Source organism: Jaculus jaculus, chromosome 9 (assembly GCF_020740685.1).
Source record: "Jaculus jaculus isolate mJacJac1 chromosome 9, mJacJac1.mat.Y.cur, whole genome shotgun sequence".
In the NCBI taxonomy this organism is placed as follows: Eukaryota; Metazoa; Chordata; class Mammalia; order Rodentia; family Dipodidae; genus Jaculus; species Jaculus jaculus.
Window position 1 is genome coordinate 84,257,752 of NC_059110.1, and position 20,457 is coordinate 84,278,208.

The following is a 20,457-nucleotide window of genomic DNA, read 5'->3' on the forward strand; positions in this document are numbered from 1 at the left end:
CCATTCTGGCCTCAAAAGCGCCCACTAGTGGAGAGAGTAGATGAACACAAGGGAAGAGTGGAGAGTGAGAGCCTGCTGGTTCTGGGGCCAGCCTGCGCCCACAGAGCACCAAGCAAAGATGCTGATAGCTTCTGGCCCTCGGTGCTCACCTCTGTGTGCTCTGTGAGGTCACTGTTATTTATTTATTTGAGACTGGGTCTCATGTAGCCTAGGCTGGCTTCAAGATCACTATGTACCAGATGCTGGCCTTAAACTCTTGGTCCTTTGGCCTCTACTTCAAAATTGCTGAGATTACAGAAATAGACCACCATACTTGCTTGGAACTCACAATGTAGCCCAGGCTGGCCTCAAACTTAAAATCCTCCTGCCTCAAGCCTTCCAAGTGTTAGGATGAAAGGAATGGGCTCAGCTCTAAGACACTCTTAGTAGCTGTTACAGCACTTGTTTTGTAGGCAACTTAACACCTGTTGGCAATCACTACTGGATCAGTTACTTCCTATCTTCTTTGCTGCCATCCCAAAGGTGTTGGGGCCCCCAGGACAGAGAAGCGACCTGGCTGGGCCCACCCTCCCCATCCATACTACCTGGGGCACCTGTATATCAGTCCATGTTAATCAAATGGATGTGACTTTGAGAGGAGCATTACTGGCAGGTATGAAATACAGCACTCGGGAGGCAGAGGTAGGAAGGTCGTCATGAGTTCGAGGCTACCTTGAGACTACATAGTGAATTCCAGGTCAGCCTGGGCTAGAGTAAGACCCTACCTCGAAAAACAACAAACAAACAAATTCATGAACTGTGGTCCTATCAGGTTAGCAGGAGAAAATGTGAGAGTCACAGGGTCACTGAGGCCAGCCAGAGGCAGTCTACCCACGACAACACTGCAGAAGAGTGCGTGAGGAGGAGCTAGAGGTCGGAGGGGTGGCTTGGCAAGGACAGGGATGATGAGCTAGGAAGATGACCGAGGGTCACAACGAAGGTATTCTGTCTACCTATGCCCCACTACCACCCTCCCAGCTCCGACAAGGCATGCAGCCACAGGGAATGGAGCCCTAACTGTTTTCATGTGCACAGTAAGGGCTCCAGCAAGATTTGGAGGTACTGATAACCAGGGCTTCCAGCACAGCACAGATACACAGGAAGAGACTGTTGGTGTCTTCTCTAGAGCAGGGACGGAAGATCCAGAAAGGCAGAAATGGGCTCCAGGCTGAGGAACCAGAGAGGGTGAGAAGCAGAGCACACTTGTCTCCCCTGAGCACTCTTCCCCCAGGGGGTGCAGACTGAAGGGAGCTGAGCAAGATGCAAGCTATGGGGAGTGACAGAGTACCTGGAAGACTGAGGGCCTGGCTGGGGAACCTATGCCCCTGCTTGTAGATGAGCTGGAGAGTCCCCATCCTGCTTCCCAAGGGGACAACTGAGCACTCTCTGCTGAACTGAGCTGCCTGCAGTGTCGGCAGGGTGCCCTGATCAGCATGGGCTTGAGGAAGGCCTGTGCAGTAGGGTTTTGGGTTCACCTGACACCTCTATGGGCTGCACATCTTTGGGGCACAAACTAAAATAAAAGCAGAACAAGGCATGTTTGGGAGTGAGGAGCATGTGTTCTGCCAATACCAGAGACCTACCCTCATCTGGGACCACCCACCTTGGAGGACAGACCCAGAAAGGAGGCTGGGGCTGGCGAGATGGCTTAGTGGCTAAGGCACTTGCCTGCAAAGCAAAAGGACCCAGGTTCAATTCTCCAGGTCCCATGTAAGCCAGATGCACATGGTGGCACATGTGTCTGGAGTTTGTTTGCAGTGGCTAGAGGCCCTGGCATGCCCATTCTCACTCTCTTTCTCTCTCGCTCTGTCTCTAATAAATAAATAAAATTTAAAAAGAAAGCAGGCTGGCTGCAAAGGCAGATTCATGTCCCAGCATGTGTTTACCAGATTGGGCTCTCCAATGCTCCTGGTCCCATCCCTCTAAGAGTAGCGAGAGAGGCTGGGAAGATGGCTCAGTGGATAAAGCGCCCACTGCATAGCTCTTAGTTCCTGAGTTTGAACCCTGAGACCCCTCATAAGAGCTAGAAGCTGTGGTGGGCTTCTGTATTCCTAGAGTGTCTGTGGTGAAGGGAGGGAGAGAATGAAGAATTTCCTGGAAGTTTGCCAAGCAGCAGTGAATGAGAGACTGCCTCAAACGAAGGTGAGGACTGACAAGAAAGTTGTCCTCTGGCCTCTGCACACATGCAGTGGCACACAAAAGGGAGCTCTCCCACGTGATTATACACAGAAACACACACAGTAAATAAATAAGTCAGGTCGTTAGCCAGAAAGGCATGTGCCCAAGCTCTAAGTTATTTTCATTCTTTGGGCTGCTGAAGGTAAGGCTATGATATGACAGTTCATTTTACACGTCAACTCCATTGGACCATGGGGCACCCAGAGATTTTTCTAAACATCATTCTGGGTATCTGTGGAGCTGCTCAGAATGAGATTAACTTCTAAATCTGAAGGCTAAGCAGATGTCTTCCCCAGTATGAGCTGGCTGCCCTTGCCTCATCTGGTCTATTGAAAACCCGAGTAGAATAAAAGGCCAGCATCAAGAGACAGAGGCAGAAGGATCAAGAGTTCTAGGCCTGCCTGGAATTCTAAGCAAAATTCTAGGGCAGCCACAAAAATATGAGATTCTATCAGTAAATTAAATACCAAAAAAAACAAGCCAGGTATGATGGCTCATATCTACAATTTCATAACTCAGGAGGCTGAGTTCAAGGCCAGCATGAGCTAGGGTGAATTCTAAGTCAGCCTGCGCTACAGTGAGACCCTACCTCAAAAAAAAAAAAAGACAGGAGACCTCTGGCCTACCGGCCTGCTGGATCTGGAACACTGGTCTTTTCTAGCCTTTGGACTTAGGCTGTCGAAACGCTGGCTGTTCTTGGGTCCACACCTACTGGCTTTCAAACTGGGATATAGAGCATCAGCTCAACAGATTGTCTCGCCTTTGAACTTGGACGAGAAGTACATATTGGCTCTCCCAGACCTCCAGCATCCACTATAGAGGGTGAGACTTCTCAGGCTCCATACTTATATGAATCAATTCCTTCTAATAAATCACATATATAGCATTCTCTATAATAATATACACAATAATAATCATATATATGTATGCACACTTACATAGGGTCTGTTTCTCTGACTACAGTACGGACCAAACCTTAAGCTCCCAGGCACAAATTGGCTGCATATTTGATGTGTACAATTCAGTTGCCAGGCTATGCCAGAGTACAGACCTCTGAATATCTAAAACAATCATCTGATTTGGTTCATAAATCCCTTCTGTTCCCAAGTTCCTAACAGGAAGCCTAGAAGGGGAGGTGACCTACCTGACAAAATAAGCAGAGTCAGGTAGCAGGAACCTTAACGCCCCCACCCTCTTTTTAAAAACCAAAACATCTCCGCATTCTGGAAGAAGCACTGGCTCCCAACAGCACGCCACTGTAAACAGTGATACTTAGAGAGTCCACTAGGTGGGGCCAGTGACCCAGAAGAAAGGGCAGAAAGGCAGTTCCAAGGGGGTAGGCACAGTAGGCAGGGGGTGCCTAGCCTGGATCTGGAATCTTCCAGGATATCCTCAAGTGGGATCAGCGCTACCTCAGCTCAGCCCTATCCATCGTGGCTTCCAATCAATAGTGTGAAAATCAATACCAAGGACCCCGCGCACTTCTGACTGCTCCTCTGCAGCAACTCTACATTTCAAAGTTCTCTGGTCAAGCTGTTTCTTCCTGACCACCAAGCACAATGAACACCAAGTGAAGTCACTACCCAAAGTCTAGAGTGACAGGCAAGAACATCATCCTGTCATGCCTGTGACTTCTTCACAGAGCATGAGGCAGTGCTTTATACCTGGGCATCTGTCCATGAATGAACATGTTAGCAAGGCAGCTATGTGGGAGGAGGGAAGGACAGAGGCACAGGAAGGCAGAGAGAGGAGAGGCAGGGGTAGAGGCCCAGTACTGAGATTCTACAAGACACTGGGTTCACCTGCTCACAGTGGCAATGAGGGCTAAGTCACTGAGGAGGCTCTGAACCCCACTGATCTCCAATCAGAACACAGAGTCAGGGAGCAAGAGTTCTCTTCTTCCTTCCTGTGGTTGGCCAGAGTCCAAGTCCCACAGCAACCTCTCCAACATTGGTACCAACACCCTGCCTGGACAAGATGGCCGTCTCCAATCTACCATCCCCCCACACCCTTAGGATGCCAGGGCAACACCTCAGAATGCTGGCAGAGGAGTAGCCTGAGGCTGGTCAACACCCACAGCCATGCCCTCCGCCCCCACCTGCCCTTCACCATCCCTTCCCAAACTTGCGCCGCCTGGCAGCCACTGAGCTCGGCCTCTGTTGCCATGACAACAATGTGGCTTCCCCCAAGTGGGAAGCCGGTTGCCAAGGCCCTTGTTGCCAAAGGCTATAACAGCCACCCCGGAGTGTGAAGAGGGGGTGAGAGAACCTGGGGGGGGGGAGGAGCAGGGGTTCTTCCGAATGGTAGAGTCCAAGCAGCCTCCAGCTGAGGTGAGGGTGCTAGGACCCAGAGAGCTGGAAAAGCATCACACAGCATCTCAGTGATGCTCCTCTGAGGGCTCAGAAGGGGGAAGAGAACCCCCACAAAGCACCCCTGGACAAGATAGACCAAAACAAAAGAACCTGGCATGCTGAGCTCTCCTCTCCTCCCCCCCCCCCACCCACCCCCCCGCTCCACCAAAAGAAAGGGCTCTGACTCTGTTCCCCTACTCGGGAAAGAGTCCTAAGGACTCTCTGCCTTACTTGCTCCTGTATTTCAGATGTGTACACACAAGCCGGCCTCAGAGTCGGTCCCTGTCACCAGGAGAGGCGTTAATTACAAGGGCTGCAACCCTCTGCACATTCTTGTCCCCCTTGCCCTGTCAAAGCACGTAGTTAATGCTCCTCACAAAAGGCTTTTCTGGGAGCAGAGCTCTTACTTCCACTGGTAGCCGGGGAGGTGGACACCCCTGGATCCATTCTCTCCTGGAGAACAGAGCAGGGCTGGAGGCCCTCAGTGCTGGCCAACACTACAGAAGCAGCGCGTTCTACCGCGCGGGGAGCTCCAGGCCAGCCGTGGCCTTGTCAGACCAGCATCTGGACGCTAACTGTCCCTGGGCCACTGTGCAGCCAGCCACGGCCAGCAAGGTGCAGAGAGGAGAACCTAGTTCCTCCGGAGCCCCCTTCCCACCTTCCTGCGGGAGGGCTGAAAGGGGAGTGAGGACGTGCAGAAGGCAGCAGAGCAGAGCGCTGGCAGAGGAGGGAAACAGGTGCAGGGGTGGCAGAGCGCAGCAGGTGGGGGAAGAGAAGGCCCAGGATGGAGCGAGTTTATGAGGGCCCCCGACAGCCCGGGCCCACCCTCCCCAAGCAGACCCCTGCCCACTTTGCTCATGACGTCCCACAACTACTCTCCAGAAGCCCTCTCCCTAGACCCAGAAGGGTGGACTTACCCCAGGCGCCAGCCCCTCGGGTGGGGTGGGCGAGATGCTGTCCCCGCCACCCTGGCTGCGGGCGCTGAGCTGTGGCGACATAGTGGGGGACTCATCGATGTACGGCATGGTCTCCGAGCCCTCCGGGGGCCCTTTCTGCTCCTCATGCCCCTCTGCGTCGTAGTCGTCAGCACCGTAGCTGAAGTCTGAGACAAGGAACAAGAAAGGCCACTGAGAGTCTTCCACGAGGGCCGCCAGGGACTGGTAGCGCAGTGGGCGCCTCCGGCGGCCCCCCGCTGCCATGGCTCCGGCCACACCATGCACCCTGGGCCAGGGCAGGGACCACGCGGCCGGCCCGGGGACGCGCCTGGAGCGCCGGCAGACGCAGCCCGCTCGGTCACGGGCTGCTGGGAGTCGGGAAGGAGCGGCTCTGCTGCTGCCACCCGCCTAGTAGCGTGTCAGCCGAGCATTCGGAGCTTCTGTTTCCTTTGCCTCCTGTCTAATTCCACGTCTAAAAATTAACAGTGGGAGCAGGAGGCAGGACGCATCCAACTCTCCTCTCTGAGTCACCATTTTGCTTTTTATAGGGAATAAGGAGGTGGGGGAGGGCCAGGCGATGTCACTTCCTCGGCCCCTCCTCCTTGGGTAGCACTGTACACCGAGTCCAATCTCTCCAGGGGGCCCAGGGCAAGTTTGGGGTAGAAAGGGCCCACAAAGTGTGACCAAGGGGGTTCTTGCCCCTCTGAATGAGGCCCTGCGTGCAGAACAGAGCCCAGGGCGGGCAGGCGTGGGCGAGAGGGCTGTGCCCAGGCCTGGCAGGGACAGGGGGAGCAGCAGACTCCTTGGAAGCCAGCACTTATGCCTACAATTCCACACAGGCTTCCTTCGGAGCAGAAGGGGAGGAAGGTGACAGAGCAATGAGCTGCGTCAAACCCCCAGCGCTCCGGCGCCCACGCACATACCCCTCCTGGGGACAGTAAGGGGGACCACTAGGGGGCAGGCAGCATCTCTGGGATTCAGGCTGAAAGACCCCCTTCAGGATCCTGCCAGCAAACTGGGTGCCCCCTACTCTTACCTCAGGGCTTCTACCAGTCCAGTCCACTGCCAGGATGTTTGAGAGCACACTGGTGTGGCTGGCAGCAGCAGGCAGGGGCAGGGTCTCCTTCGGTCCGGGAACCCCCCCCCCTCCACCCAGGCAGGGGTCAAGGTCACAAACTCTGGAGACCAGTGGGAGCTGGCCCCCAGCGTCTACAGAGGAGCGCAAAGAACCCTGGGGCAGGCTGTCCTGCACACTGGGCCCAGCACAGCCACACACATTTGTCAAATAATCCCCAGCATCGTCACGGGTCTGTTATCGGAGTTGTGGCCGGTGTGACATAGGAGCTTGGCTGGGCCTGTCTTATCTGCTCAGATATCATCTCCTTCAGGATGTCCTCCCTAGTGTCCCCAGGGCAGGAGCTGTATGTCACAGCCATGACTGGGTGCAGACACGCGGCAGGCTCTTGGTGAGCCTGAGTGACAGGATGTAAGAGCTGATGCGGGCGCCATCCGTAGTGGGCCTGAGGACTCAGCCAGGCACCAGCAAGCCAGTCTTTCCGCAGAGGCTCTGGCTCCTCCCCCTTGCATAACACAACAGCCCACGGGCAGCCAGCAGCCGGAGAATGGTGTCACCAGGTCACCAGGGCACTTGGCCATGGCCACATTCAGACCAATCTGGCCATTGGCAGCCAGGAGCTTCCCCCGAGCTCTCTGCACCTGCTCCTGCTGACACCCTATCTCAGTCGCTCTGATGATGCCCAACACACTGACTGGGGATGTGGACTACATTTTCTCAGGACAGCCATGTCCTGAGACCCACAGGCCCTCCTGACACTCCAGCCAGTGATATGTGCATGCCACATACCCCAGGACACAGGGCCTATTTACCGGGCCTGGCTTTCTGGAGATCCAGCCCACTGAGGCACAGGAGGACTTGGGACAATACAACGACCTCTTCTGCAACCCCCAGAGGATGTAGGCTGCCATGTTCATGATCGAGCTAAAGGTATGGGAGGAAGTGAGCTGTGGTGGACACTGGCTTGGCCAGCCACTCAGTCCCATTAGACTGACCTACATTCAGAGGTCATAGAAACAGCCCAAGCTAGCCAAGACAGAGTTCATAGAAGGGCCAGCACAGCGGGTGGCCTGGCTCACCTTTACTGCACAACCTGGTACCCCCGCAAGGCAGGAAGAGCTTTGCCAGCCTTGTCCAAGTATACACAGTCAGACAGCAAATGCCCCCAGACTCCCTCATCTCTGCTTGGAGGCAGTTCTTACCCCAGTGTAGACACCACCGTGGAGCTGCTGACAGAGCCCAAGGTCACGGGGAAGACCTCTCCCAAGGCCATCCTGTTTCCACAGAGCAAAGTACTAACCACTCTACCTTACAGCGAGCTACTGGAGAACTCATCCTGTTTCCTCTGCACCTCACTCCAGAGAAACTGTCCCCTCCCCAGCCTCATGGGAGACTTTAAGCAGTGATGGGGAACACACAGTGCCAGCATAGGGGCAGGCACAGAGCTCTCCACAAACATCCTCTGTGCTGGAGTCCAGAACCCTCCTACTAGGAAAAGGGAAACAGAAGACTGGGGAGACGGATCAGCGGTTAAAGGTGCTCATTTACAAAGCCTGGTGACCTGGGTTTGGGTCCCCAGTACTCAAGTAAAGCCAGATGCACACAGCGGCACATGCATCTGGAGTTCATTTGCAGCAGTTGGGAGACCTCCACCTCTACTAAATAAGTAAATAAAATTTAAAATTAAAAGCTGGAGAAACAAACCCTCCAGAGATGCAGGAGCTCTGGGAACACAGAACTTGGCCAGGCACAGACAGGCTTCAGTCTATGAAGGCCATAAACAGGAACACTTAGGGGGGCTCTCTAAAGAAAGGAGGCCAGTAAAGTTCTTGACAGCCAAGTCCATTTCCCCTTTTGGAAACAGAAACCCCATTGTATCTGGAGTGTGTGCAGTGCCAGTGAAGAGATGACTTTTCTTAGTAGTGTGGTCCATGTGATTAAGTGCTCATCAATGAGCTGTTAAGTGGAAGAGCCTTGCATGCTGGCCAACACCTATAATCACAACACTTGGGGGTCTGAGGCAGGAGGATCATTGCAAGTTCAAGTTCAACATAGTAAGCTCCAGGAAACCCTTAGCCACACATAGAGAGAGTGTTTCAAGGGGAGTGGGTATGAAATGGACATGCAGGAAGACTTGGGAGGATGGCTTCTAAAAGATATACTGTTCCCTTCCTTCATTATTCCTCCTTCTGGTGTCAGTTTAGAAAGCAGATAGGGGCTGGAGAGATGGCTTAGTGGTTAAGGCACTTGCCTGCAAAGCCAAAGGACCCCAGTTTGATTCTCCAGGACCCACATAAGCCAGTTGTACAAGGGGGCACATGCACATGGAGTTCGTTTGCAGTGGCTAGAGGCCCTGGAGCACCCATTCTCTCTCTCTCACTCCCTCTCCCTTTCACTCTCATAAATAAATGTTTGTTTAAACAAGTTTTATTTGCTGGACGCGGTGGCGCACGACTTTACTCCCTGCACTTAGAAGGCAGAGTTAGGAGGATCTCCATGAGTTCGAGGCCACCCTGAGACTACATAGTGAATTCCAGGTCAGCCTGGACCAGAGTGAGACCCTACCTCAAAAAAAAAAAAAAAAAACATTTAGAAAAAGCACATAGGGGCCGGAGAGATGGCTCAGCAGTTACAGGCACTTGCTTGCAAAACCTGAGAGTCCAGGTTGGATTCCCCAGTTCCCACATAAAGCCAGATGCACAAAGTGGCACATGCATCTGGAATTTGTTTGCAGTGGCAGAACGGCCTGACACACCCATGTTCTCTCTTCCTTTCTCTTTCTTTGTCTCTCACTAATGCAATAAAAGGGAAGGGAAGGGAAGGGAAGGGAGAAGAGAGAAGGGAAAGGAGAAGAAGGGAAGGGAGGGAAGATTTAGTTTCTTCCTACTACCTTTTCTATTCTTCTCAGCCTCCTGGTGAAATGCTCTTTCACTGCCCACCCCATAAAGAACTGGTTTTCTGTATAGATCATTAAAATACCACCCAGCAACAGGAAGGACAATATACATGACTCTCACAGACATTACACTAAGTGGAAGAAAAACAAAACGGGCTGGACGGATAGCTTAGTGGTTAAGGCACTTGCCTGTGAAGCCTAAGGACCCAGGTTCCATTCCCCAGGACCCACGTGAGCCAGATGCACATGGTGGTACATACTTTTGGAGTTCATTTGTACTGGCTAGAGGACCTGGCATGCCCATTCTCTTTCTCATCTGCATCTTTCATTCTCTCTCCTTCCCCTCTCTTTTTCAAATAAATAAATAAAATCTACATTAAAGAGACATAAACTTTTAATCCTCCCTTGCTTCTTTTTCCTAATTTTATTTATACTCCAAGGAGAATCTATGCTGCAGATCTGTTTGATTGTGTCTGACACCCCTCTCCCAGTCAGGACCCTCAACCTACTCCTAAAGGCGATTCAGCAGACCAAAGAGAAACCTCGGAGTCCCCCAGAGTCATTGTCCTTCCCTACCTCACACCTGTCGCTAAAACTCCAACCCTTACCACCTCTCACCAGGATCACCCCAACTCTCCTCAAACCTGATCTCGCCCCGCCCCACCCCTGTGCAAGTCTCCACAGCTCCCCGTTCACTTCAGTGGTCCGGCAGTCAAAGCCCCTCAGCTAAACGAAGGCCCATCATGGTTGGCACCTGACTCTACTTTATAGGACTACCTCCTCCTGCCTTGTGGCCTCAGATGACTTCTAGAGTCCTACAGTGGGATAAAAGTCTGCCCAAATCCTAACCCTTGGTACCTGGAAATACAATCCAACTTGCAGGTGTCATCTAGCTTAGGAGTTCAAGGTGAAATCATTGATTTATTTTTGGGGGGGGGGTTGGTTTTTTGGTTTTTTGAGGTAGGGTCTTGCTCTAGCCCAGGCTGACCTGGAATTCACTATGTAGTCTCAGGGTAACCTCCTACCTCTGCCTCCCAAGTGCTGGGATTAAAGGTGTGCGCCACCACGCCCAGCATGCAATCATTTTATATGAACCTGGTGGGTGGGTGCTAAATCCCAAGCTGGTCCTTGGGAGACACAAGGAGGAGACACAGAAAGCCATGCGGAGACAGAAGCAGAGTCTGGAGTAATGCTGGCACAGCCATGGAACCTGTACAGCCACCACTAGCTGGGAGGAGCAAGAATTCACCCCCTGCTTCAGCCTTGGGAGGGAGGGGAGAGAGCTAGCTACCCACAAGGCCTTGATTTGGAACTTCTGGCCTCAGGTGTGAGAGAATAACTCCTTATTGCTTTAAATCACTAATTCTGTGGGAAGCTATGTGGTGGCAGTCCTAGGTCAGGACCGTACTCCATGAACACACACACACACTCTGTGTCTCAGCCCTGGATCTTGGTATATGCTGTCCGGGTGCCTAGAACCCTCTTTGGCCCTTGGTTGAGCCAGTGAAGTCTTCTTTAGCCTTCAAATTCAGCTCAGCTGCACTCTTTCCCGTGAACTTCCCTGTGTTCTAATTCAACCACAACTGGATATACAAACCAACATGAAAAAGATAAATAGTCGGGCGTGGTGGTGCATGTCTTTAGTCCCAGCACTTGGGTGACAGAGGTAGGAGGATTGCCATGAGTTCGAGGCCAGCCTGAGACTACACAGTGAACTTCAGTTTACCCTGGCCTAGAGTGAGACCCTACCTGGAAAAAAAACAAACAACAACAACAACAAAAAGATACCTGAATAGAGAACTGCAAATGGCCAGAATACATTTCTTTTTTGTGTATGTGCGTACGCGTGTGTGCATGCGTGTGTGTGTGTGTGTGTGTGTGTGTATGCACATATGGAGCCCAGAAGTCATCTGATACAGTAGGGGCAGGAGATGGACCTGCAGAGGCAGGTGTTGACCACAAAGGGCCTTCAGCTAAAGAACTTTGGTTGCTAGACCACTGAAGTGAGTTTTTTGTTTGTTCTTATTTTTTTTTTTTTAAGAAAGCATCAGACTGGAGAGATGGCTTAGCAGTTAAAGCATTTGCCTGCAAAGCCAAAAGACCCTGGTTCAATTCCCCAGGACACACAAGCCAGGTGCACAAGGTGGCGTATGCTTCTGGAGTCCATTGGCCTGTCAATGATCTCTCTCTCTCCCTCTCCTCTCTCTCCCTCTCAAATAACTTTTTTTTTTTAAGAAAAGAAAGCATCTTTTACAGATTTGTTAGTCCATTATTTTAAGTTAATTGAGGTAGAGAGCTTTCTTTTCCAAATTTACAAGTTGACAGTTTATGAAGCAATACAAATTCATTTACCTCAAAATGTAATGCTAATCCCATAGTAAACAATGAACATAATTGCTTATGTGCTTCTGCACAGGGGTGAAGCATCTAGCAGCCATGTAAAGAGTTGGCGTTGTCCAGGTGAACTTTAGAGGCAGATGAGAGGTGGGAAGGGCAGTGTCTTCCTCAATCATTTTCCACTTTCTTCTTTGAGACATGGTCTCTCACTGAACCTAGAGACCACCCAGTAAACCCCAGGAGTCCTCCTGTCTCTGGCTCTCCAGCTCTGGGATTACAGGCAGCCAGTATATGCATGCATACATGCAAATGCACATGGCCTGTGCACATGCATGCAGAGACCAGAGGAGACACAGGGTGTCCTCCTCTATTGCTCTTCCTTACTACTCTGGGACTGAATCTGAAACCTGTTTTTCAATTAGACTGGCTGATCAGGGAGCTCCAGAGATTCTCCTCTCTCCACCCCCCCTAAGCACTGTGGCCACAGGTCACAGGTATGGCTAGATTTTTATGTGGGTACTGAGAAATCTAACTCAGGTCCCCATGCTTGTGCAGCAAGAGCTCTTACTGGCTGAGCCATTTCTCTAGGCTCCTAGAAGGTATACTTAAATACTATAACTTTGCTAGAATTAATATGGTAACTGGTATAGTCAGTGCTAGGCTGGAAAAATGGCTTAGCAGTTAAGGCATTTGCCTGCAAAGCCAAAAGATACTGGTTTGATTCTCCAAGACCCATGTAAGCCAGATGCACAAGGGGGCACATGCATCTGGAATTCATTTGCAGTGGCTGAAAGGCTTGGCACGGCCATTCTCTTCCTCTCTCTCAAATAAATAAATAAAATATATGAAAAAAATTAAGTGCTCCTTTTAACACAGCACAATCTAAAATGTTGTCCTAAGATATTAATTTTAAATGCTCATAAAAACAGACTTACAAGGTTATTCACAGGGATGTTTATTTATGATTTTAAAATATTTCAAAAACCTGAATAATTAATTATAGGTCATTGGTTGAGTAAATTATGATCTGTCTTCAAGACAAATACACAACCTTTTAAAATTAGGAGGATGAGGGGGATGGAGGGATGGCTTAGCAGTTAAGGCACTTGCCTGCAAAGGCAAAGAACCTTGGTTTGATTCCCCAGAACCCATAAGGGTGTGGGGCAACACACATCCTTAGGGACTTTGACTTTGTTAGAGGATCTGTTTGTCGTAATACCTACTCTTATATAAATATTCTGTGTTGGTTCACATTGAATGTGTATACGGTTCAGTTAAATTTTAAAATTTGCTTGTATTTTGTTCCACACAGCATAACAGAATACTCTTAGAGCAGGCAAACCCAACACCTACGGTCACTTTTGTGGTTACTCTGAGAGTCTTAAGAGCCACAGCTAACACCTTAAGATCCTACCCTGAAGATATTCAACAACAGATTAATTGACACACCTATTTACAAGCAGAGAGAGAGAGGAGATAGAGAATGGGCAAGCCAGGGCCTCAAGCCACTGCAAACGAACTCCAGAAGCATGCGCTCCTTGTGCATCTGGCTTACGTGGGTACTGGGGAATTGAACCCAGGTCCTTTGGCTTTGCAGGTAAGTGCCTTAACCACTGAGCCATCTCTCCAGCCCCAATAATAACTCTTCATATCAATGGCCTGAATGTCCCAACCAAAAGATACAAGTTTTCAGATTGTGTTAAAAAGCAGGTTCTTTCAATTTATTGCCTCCAAGAAACTCACCTTTCTACAAAGGATGGACACTATTTTAAGGTGAAAAGTTGGAAAATGCTGTTTCAAGCAAATGGGCCTAGAAAACAAGCAGTGGTCACTATCCTAACATCTGACAGGAAGGGTAGACTTCAGTCCAACATTAGTTAGGAAAGATAAAGAAGGTCACTTTATATTGATTAAAGGTACCCTCCAACAGGAGGACATTATAATCCTAAACATGTATGCACCTAACATGGGGGCTCCCAACTTCATCAAACAAACACTATTAGAACTAAGTCACAGACAACACCAAACACAGTTGTAGTGGGTGACTTCAACACCCCACTCTCATCAATTGACAGGTCATCCTGGAAAAGAATAAACACAGAGGCATCTGGATTAAATGAGGTCATAGAACAAATGGGCCTAACAGATATCTACAGGACATTTCATCCAAATGCTGCAGAATACATACTTTTCAGAAGCACATGGGCACTCTCTAAAATAGACTATATATTAGGACACAAAGTAAATCTTAACAAATATAGGAAAACTGAGTTAATTCCTTGCAGTCTATCTGGTCACAATTGGATCAAACTACAAATCAATAGCAAGAAAAGAGCATACACAAAATCATAGAAACTAAATAATACACTACTAAATGATGAATGGGTCAATGAAAAAATCAAGAAGGAAATCAAAAAGTTCACAGAATCATATGATAATGAGAACACAACATACCAAAACCTTTCGGACACAATGAAAGCAGTCCTAAGAGGGAAATTTATAGCTTTAAGTGCCTATATTAAGAAATTAGAAGCCAGGCGTGGTGGTGCATGCCTTTAATCCCAGAACTTGGGAGGCAGAGGTAGGAGGATCGCCATGAGTTCCAGGCCACCCTGAGGCTACATAGTGAATTCCAGGTCAGCCTGGGTTAGAGCAAGACTCTACCTCAAAAAATAAGGTAGAATAAGAAATTAGCAAGGTTGTAAGTAAACAACTTAATGCTTCACCTTAAGGCCTCGGAAAAACAAGAGCAAAACAAACCAAAAATCAGTAGACAGGAAAAAATGATACAGATTAGGGCAAAAATTAATGAAATAGAAACCAAAAAAAAACAATCCAAAGAATCAGTGAAACAAAGAGTTGGTTCTTTGAAAGGATAAACAAGATTGATAAACCCTTAGCAAGTCTGACCAAAAGAAAGAGAGAAGAGACAGAAATTAATAAAATTAGAGATGAAAAAGGCAACATCACAACAGATACCAGAGAAATTCAAAATATCATAGGTACAGACCATAAGAACATATACTCCACCAAGTTTGAAAATGTGAAAGAAATGGATGAGATAAACCACTTAAGTAGACCTATACCAAGTATGGAGATCTAAGAAGTTATAAAAAAATCTACCAACTAAAACAAGTCCAGGCCCAGATGGATTCACTGGTGAATCTTACAGGCCTTCGTGGAAGAACTAAAACCAAAGCTTCTCAAACTTTTCCATAAAAACAAACTCCAGACGCGTGTGCCCCCTTGTGCATCTGGCTAACGTGGGTCCTGGGGAATCGAGCCTCGAACCAGGGTCCTTAGGCTTCACAGGCAAACGCTTAACCGCTAAGCCATCTCTCCAGCCCACTGTCTCCACTTTTATTTAATATACTACTGGAAGTCTTAGCCATAGCAATAAAGCAAGAGACACACATAAAAGGGATACAAATTAGAAAGGAAGAGATCAATTTATCATCATTTGCAAATGATATGATTCTACACATAAAGGACCCTAAAGATTCGACTAGCAAACTGTTAGATCTGATAAACACTTATAGCCATGTAGCAGGATACAAAATAAACACACGGAAATCAGTAGCCTTCCTATATGCCAATAACAAACACACAGAGGATGAAATCAGAGAATCACTCCCATTCACAATTGCATCAAAAATAAATAAATAAATAAATAAATAAATTACCTTGGAATAAACCTAACCAAGGAAGTGAAGGATCTCTACAATGACAACTTTAAACACTCAAGCAAGGAATTGCAGAAGACACTAGGAAATGGAAAGACACCCCTTGTTCTTGGATTGGGAGAATCAAGATTGTGAAAATGGCAGTCTTATTGAAAGCAATCTACACATTTAATGCAATTCCAATAGCACTCCACAGAAATAGAAAAAACAATCCAAAAACTCATTTGGAAGCACAAAAAGAAAAAAAAAACAACCCTCGAATATCTAAAACAATATTGAGCAACAAAAATAAGGCTGGTGGTATCACCAGCCCTGATTTTAACCTATATTACAGAGTCATAGTAACAAAAACAGCATGATACTGGCACAAAACCAGACATGTAACAATGGAACATGTAACCAGTGGAACAGAATAGAGAACCTAGATGAAAATCCAGGTAATTACAGCCACCTATCTTCGACAAAAATACTCATTAGAGAAAAGATAGTCTCTTCATCAAATGGTGCTGGGGAAACTGGATAGGCATCTGTAGAAAGATGAAAATAGATCCTTACCTCTCTCCATGCAGAAGAATTAAGTCCAAATGAATGAAAGACCTTAATATCAGACCTGAAACTCTGAAACTGCTAGAGGAAAAAGCAGGAAAAACCCAACTACATATTGGTCTTGGCAAAGACTTTCTGAATATAATCCCAATTGCTCAGGAAATAAAATCACAGATCAATCGCTAAGACCTCATAAAATTGCAAAGCTTTTATACAGCAAAGGACACTGTGAATAGATCAACCTACAGAATTAGAGAAAATCTTTGCCAGCTACACATCTGATAGAGGATTAATATCCAAAATATACAAGAACTCAAAAAACTAAACAATAAGAAATCAAACAACCCAATTAAAAAACAGACTATGATGGGCTGGCAAGATGGCTTAGTGGTAAGGCACTTGCCAGCAAAGCCAAAGGATCCAAGTTCAAGTCTCCAGTACCCATGTAAAGCCAGATGCACACGGTGGTACATGCATCCAGAGTTTGTTTGCAGTGGCCAGAGGCCCTGATGCACCCATTCTTTCTCCCTCTCTCTCTTTCTCTAATAACTGAATACATAAGTCTTTAAAAAAAGGGGGGGGTTTGAGTCAGGCATGATGGTACATACATGCCTTTAATCCCAGCACTCAGAAGGCAGAGGTAGGAGGATTGCCATGAGTTCGAGGCCACCCTGAGACTACATAGTGAATTCCAGTCAGCTTGAGCTAGAATGAGACGCTACCTTGAAAAACCAAAAAAAAATAAAATAAAATTAAATAAAATAAAAAACAGGGCTATGGAACTACATAGAGAGTTCTCAAAAGGAGAAATACAGATGGCATAAAAGCATCTATAAAATGTTCTACATCCCTAGCCATCAGGGAAATACAGATTTAAAACTATGTTGAGAATCCATCTCACTCCTGTCAGATTGACTACCATCATGAAAACAAATGACCATAAATGCTGGCAAGGATGCAGAAAAAGAGGAACCCTGGTCCAGCCATTGTGGAAATCAGTGTGGAGGTTCCTAGACAGCTAAAAATTGATCTACCATATGACCCAGCTATAGCACTCCTAGGCATATATCCTAAGCACTCATCTCATTACCTTAGAGATACTCGTTCAACCATGCTTATTGCTGCTCCATTCACAATAGATGGGAAATGGAACCAGCCTAGATGTCCCTCAACTGATGAGTGGATAATGAAGATGTGGCACATTTACACAATGGAGTTCTACTCAGCAGTAAAGAAAAATGAAGTTATGAAATTTGCAGGAAAATGGATGGATCTGGAAAGGATTATACTAAGTGAAGTAACCCAGGCCCAGAAAGCCAAGCGTCACATGTTCTCTCTCATATGTGGATCCTAGCTGCAGATGATTGGACTTCTGTGTGAGTAGGAAGAAAACTCAGTAGCAGAGGCCAGTAAGCTAGAAAGGGGATATAAAGGGAAGAGAAAGGAAGGCCCCTCTTTTGCTGTCTCACATTAAAAAAAAAAGGCCAGTCTGTTGGGCTTGCCTAAAAATGAAAAACAAAAACCAACATCAACACCAAACCAAACATAGAACAAAAGACAAATGAAAAACCATTATTGGGCACTGAGATTCCAGGAACATGGAAAAAACGAGTTTATGTCTGTGCTCCCCAGAACACTAGCAAATGCTGTTCATTACTCAATAACCACCTTCTCTTCTTGCCTGCTTACTTTATATCTTGATTTAAAAAATATTTTATTTTTATTTATTTGAGAGGAGAGAGAGAGAGAATGGGCATGCCAGGGTCTCCAGCTGCTGGAATTGAACTCCAGATGAATGTGCCACCTTGTGCATCTTGCTTATGTGGGTCCTGAGGAATCAAACCTGGTTCCTTTGCAGGCAAGTGCCTTGAACGCTAAGGCATTTCTCCAGCCCCTATACCTTCATTTTATATGAGGCAGCACTGGACCTTATCTCCAGAAAGGAATGTCCTTTCTCTGCTTCTCTTACAACCAGAATTAACCACTGATGCCTAAGTGAAGTATGCTAGGGCCTCTACTAAGGCCTTAAATTTTTAAAAAAATATTTATTTATTTATTTATTTGACAGAGAAGGGGAGAGAGAGAGAGAAAAAATGGGTGCAGCAGGGCCTCCAGCCACTGCAAACAAACTCCAGATGCGTGTGCCCCTTGTGCATCTGGCTAATGTGGGTCCTGGGGAATCAAACCTGGGTCCTTGTGGCTTTGTAGACAAACACCTTAACCGCTAAATCATCCTTCTAGCCCTTAGGCTTTAAATTTGATGATTGCTTTGAATTTGGATATGATAACTGGAGCTACAATGGCCATACTGCTTCCATTAGGGGGAAAAAGAGTCAAGAAATAACAGGCACATGTCCCTGTTCTAAGGCGCAATGGAATCAGCCTGCTTCATTTCTTGCTGAGTAGGAAACATAAGCAGCCCCATTCATCAGCTTTTTCTGCTAGTTAAAATGAACACATTTCTTACCGAGACCCTTACAGCCCAATAGAGGAAGTCAGTCCAGAGGGCACTAAAGCTTCACAGGCACAGCAAGGACGAGAAGAGAGGTAAGGGCTTTGGCAAAAAACACCATGGCTAAGAACAGGGTCCCTGAGACCTGACGACTTGGGTTCCACCCAGGCTCTATCAGTTCTCAACCTCTCTGTGCCCTAGATGAATGCTTGGTACCAGGGAGCCACTGCTCAGCACGAACCAGCTAAAGAAATGAATGTGAAAGGGGGATGGGACAGGATGGAGTGCCTAGGGCACTGCAAGGATTCAACTGGATGACGCATGCAAAGTCCTTAGCATGTAGTAAGCACCAAACAGACTAGCTGCTACTGCTAATATTAATTGACCCTCGCTCGATGTGTGGGTGCTTGCCGAGTAAAGAGGTGGGTGAGCAGTTCTAGGCAAAAAGAGGAGGCTTGGCAATGGCACAATGTGTGCCCCTTAAGGGGACTATAAATAACTGCCACAGCTGGAACAGTGAGACAGGCCGCAGCACTGTAGGAGCAACACAAGCCAGCTCAACAGAAGGCTCCAGAGCGCAGCGTAGGGCTCAGGCAGGACGCAGGACTCCGCTACCCCAACCCATTAGCCCAGGGTTCCGCAGCCACATGACTACTGAGCATTGCTAACTCTCAGCAATCCCCCCATGCCTGCATGCTCCCATGTGGAGTCACAATGCAGGCAGGATCTTGAATGTCATCCAGGCACGAGAGCACATGTGAATATGGAATACCTAGCGCCAGCCTATAATGAAGCCAGCTTCCTTGAGAGTACCTAGTGGACAGGACAGGAGCCAAGCAGAGGCAGGACAGCCATGCAGCCCTCTGATGTGCATTTGGACAATGAGAGCTGGCCAGCGAGAGGGAGGTCCACACTCAAGTGACTTGCTTGCATTCCTACCACCTTTATGTGGCACACCCAAAAGTTTGTTTACAACCTTTCCCAAAGGCAGCCCTGCATCAAGGGCCAACAGACAGAGCCAAGACAATACACTGGGACCCAAAACCCCTACACATATACTTTGCCAACCCCACACACAACTCAACCAAGTGCTGGGATTAAAGGCATGTGACACCACGCCAACTACAATTTTTTTTTAACCCAGCAAGGTGACTTTAGGAAAATTAAGCCAATTAAGATAGAGCAGACATTCCTCTTAAAGGTTGTCAAGGGTGGCATGTGTTTTGAATGTTTGATCCCCAGCTCTTAGTAATTTGGGAGGTGGAGTCTGGCTGAAGGTATGTTACTAGGGGTGAGCTTAGGGGTGTTATAGCCAGCTCCCCCCACCCCTTGCCAAAGCTCAGCTCACTCTCTTGCTGCTTTCTACCAGCTGCTGTGGCAAGAAGTGATGCCTACATTCTGCTTTACAACCCTTTCCCTGCTATCAGGAAGTTTCCTCTCGAGACTGTAAGCCAAAATAAATTCTTTTCCCCCGTAAGCTGCTTTTGGTCAGTTGTTTTGTCCCAGTAATGAGAAGGTAATTGCAACAGGTGGCGACAGTAGAGATGAAAGGTGACTGAGTGTGGCAGCAGTTATACAAAGTACAGCCAGGAAGGGTACCCTCTGGCCTTGGATAAGGGCACCATGGACAGAAAGAGAGACCAGGTTAATGAACACAGACCCCCAGGCAGGTATGGATGGAGAAGAGACAAAATCATGTTTGTATGGGCTGGAGAGACGGCTTAGTGGTGCCTGCTGTTGCAGTAAGGTTCGCATTACTGGTAGGAAAGACCCAACCAAGAGCAGCTTGTGGGAAAAAGAGGTTTATTTTGGCTTACAGACTCGAGGGGAAGCTCCATGATGGCAAGGGAAAACGATGGCATGAGCAGAGAGGGTGGACATCACCCTCTGGCCAACATAAGGTGGACCACAGCAACAGGAGAGTGTGCCAAACACTGGCAAGGGGAAACTGGCTATAACACCCAT

The 20,457-nt window shown here is 48.0% G+C and overlaps 1 protein-coding gene across 3 annotated transcripts in view; it reads right to left on the reverse strand.

Moving 5' to 3' along the window:
- Positions 1-20,457, reverse strand: part of Abr (ABR activator of RhoGEF and GTPase) — a 242,673-nt gene that overhangs the window by 115,739 nt on the left and 106,477 nt on the right. For 2 of the 3 annotated variants that reach the window (XM_045158035.1, XM_045158033.1), the window contains exon 2: positions 5,486-5,670. In XM_045158035.1, coding sequence (XP_045013970.1) covers positions 5,486-5,593 — 108 coding nt within the window. In that variant the 5' untranslated portion in view covers positions 5,594-5,670. Of the gene's footprint in view, positions 1-5,485; positions 5,768-20,457 lie in introns of those variants that run through there. The other variant, XM_045158032.1, reaches the window with a different exon arrangement.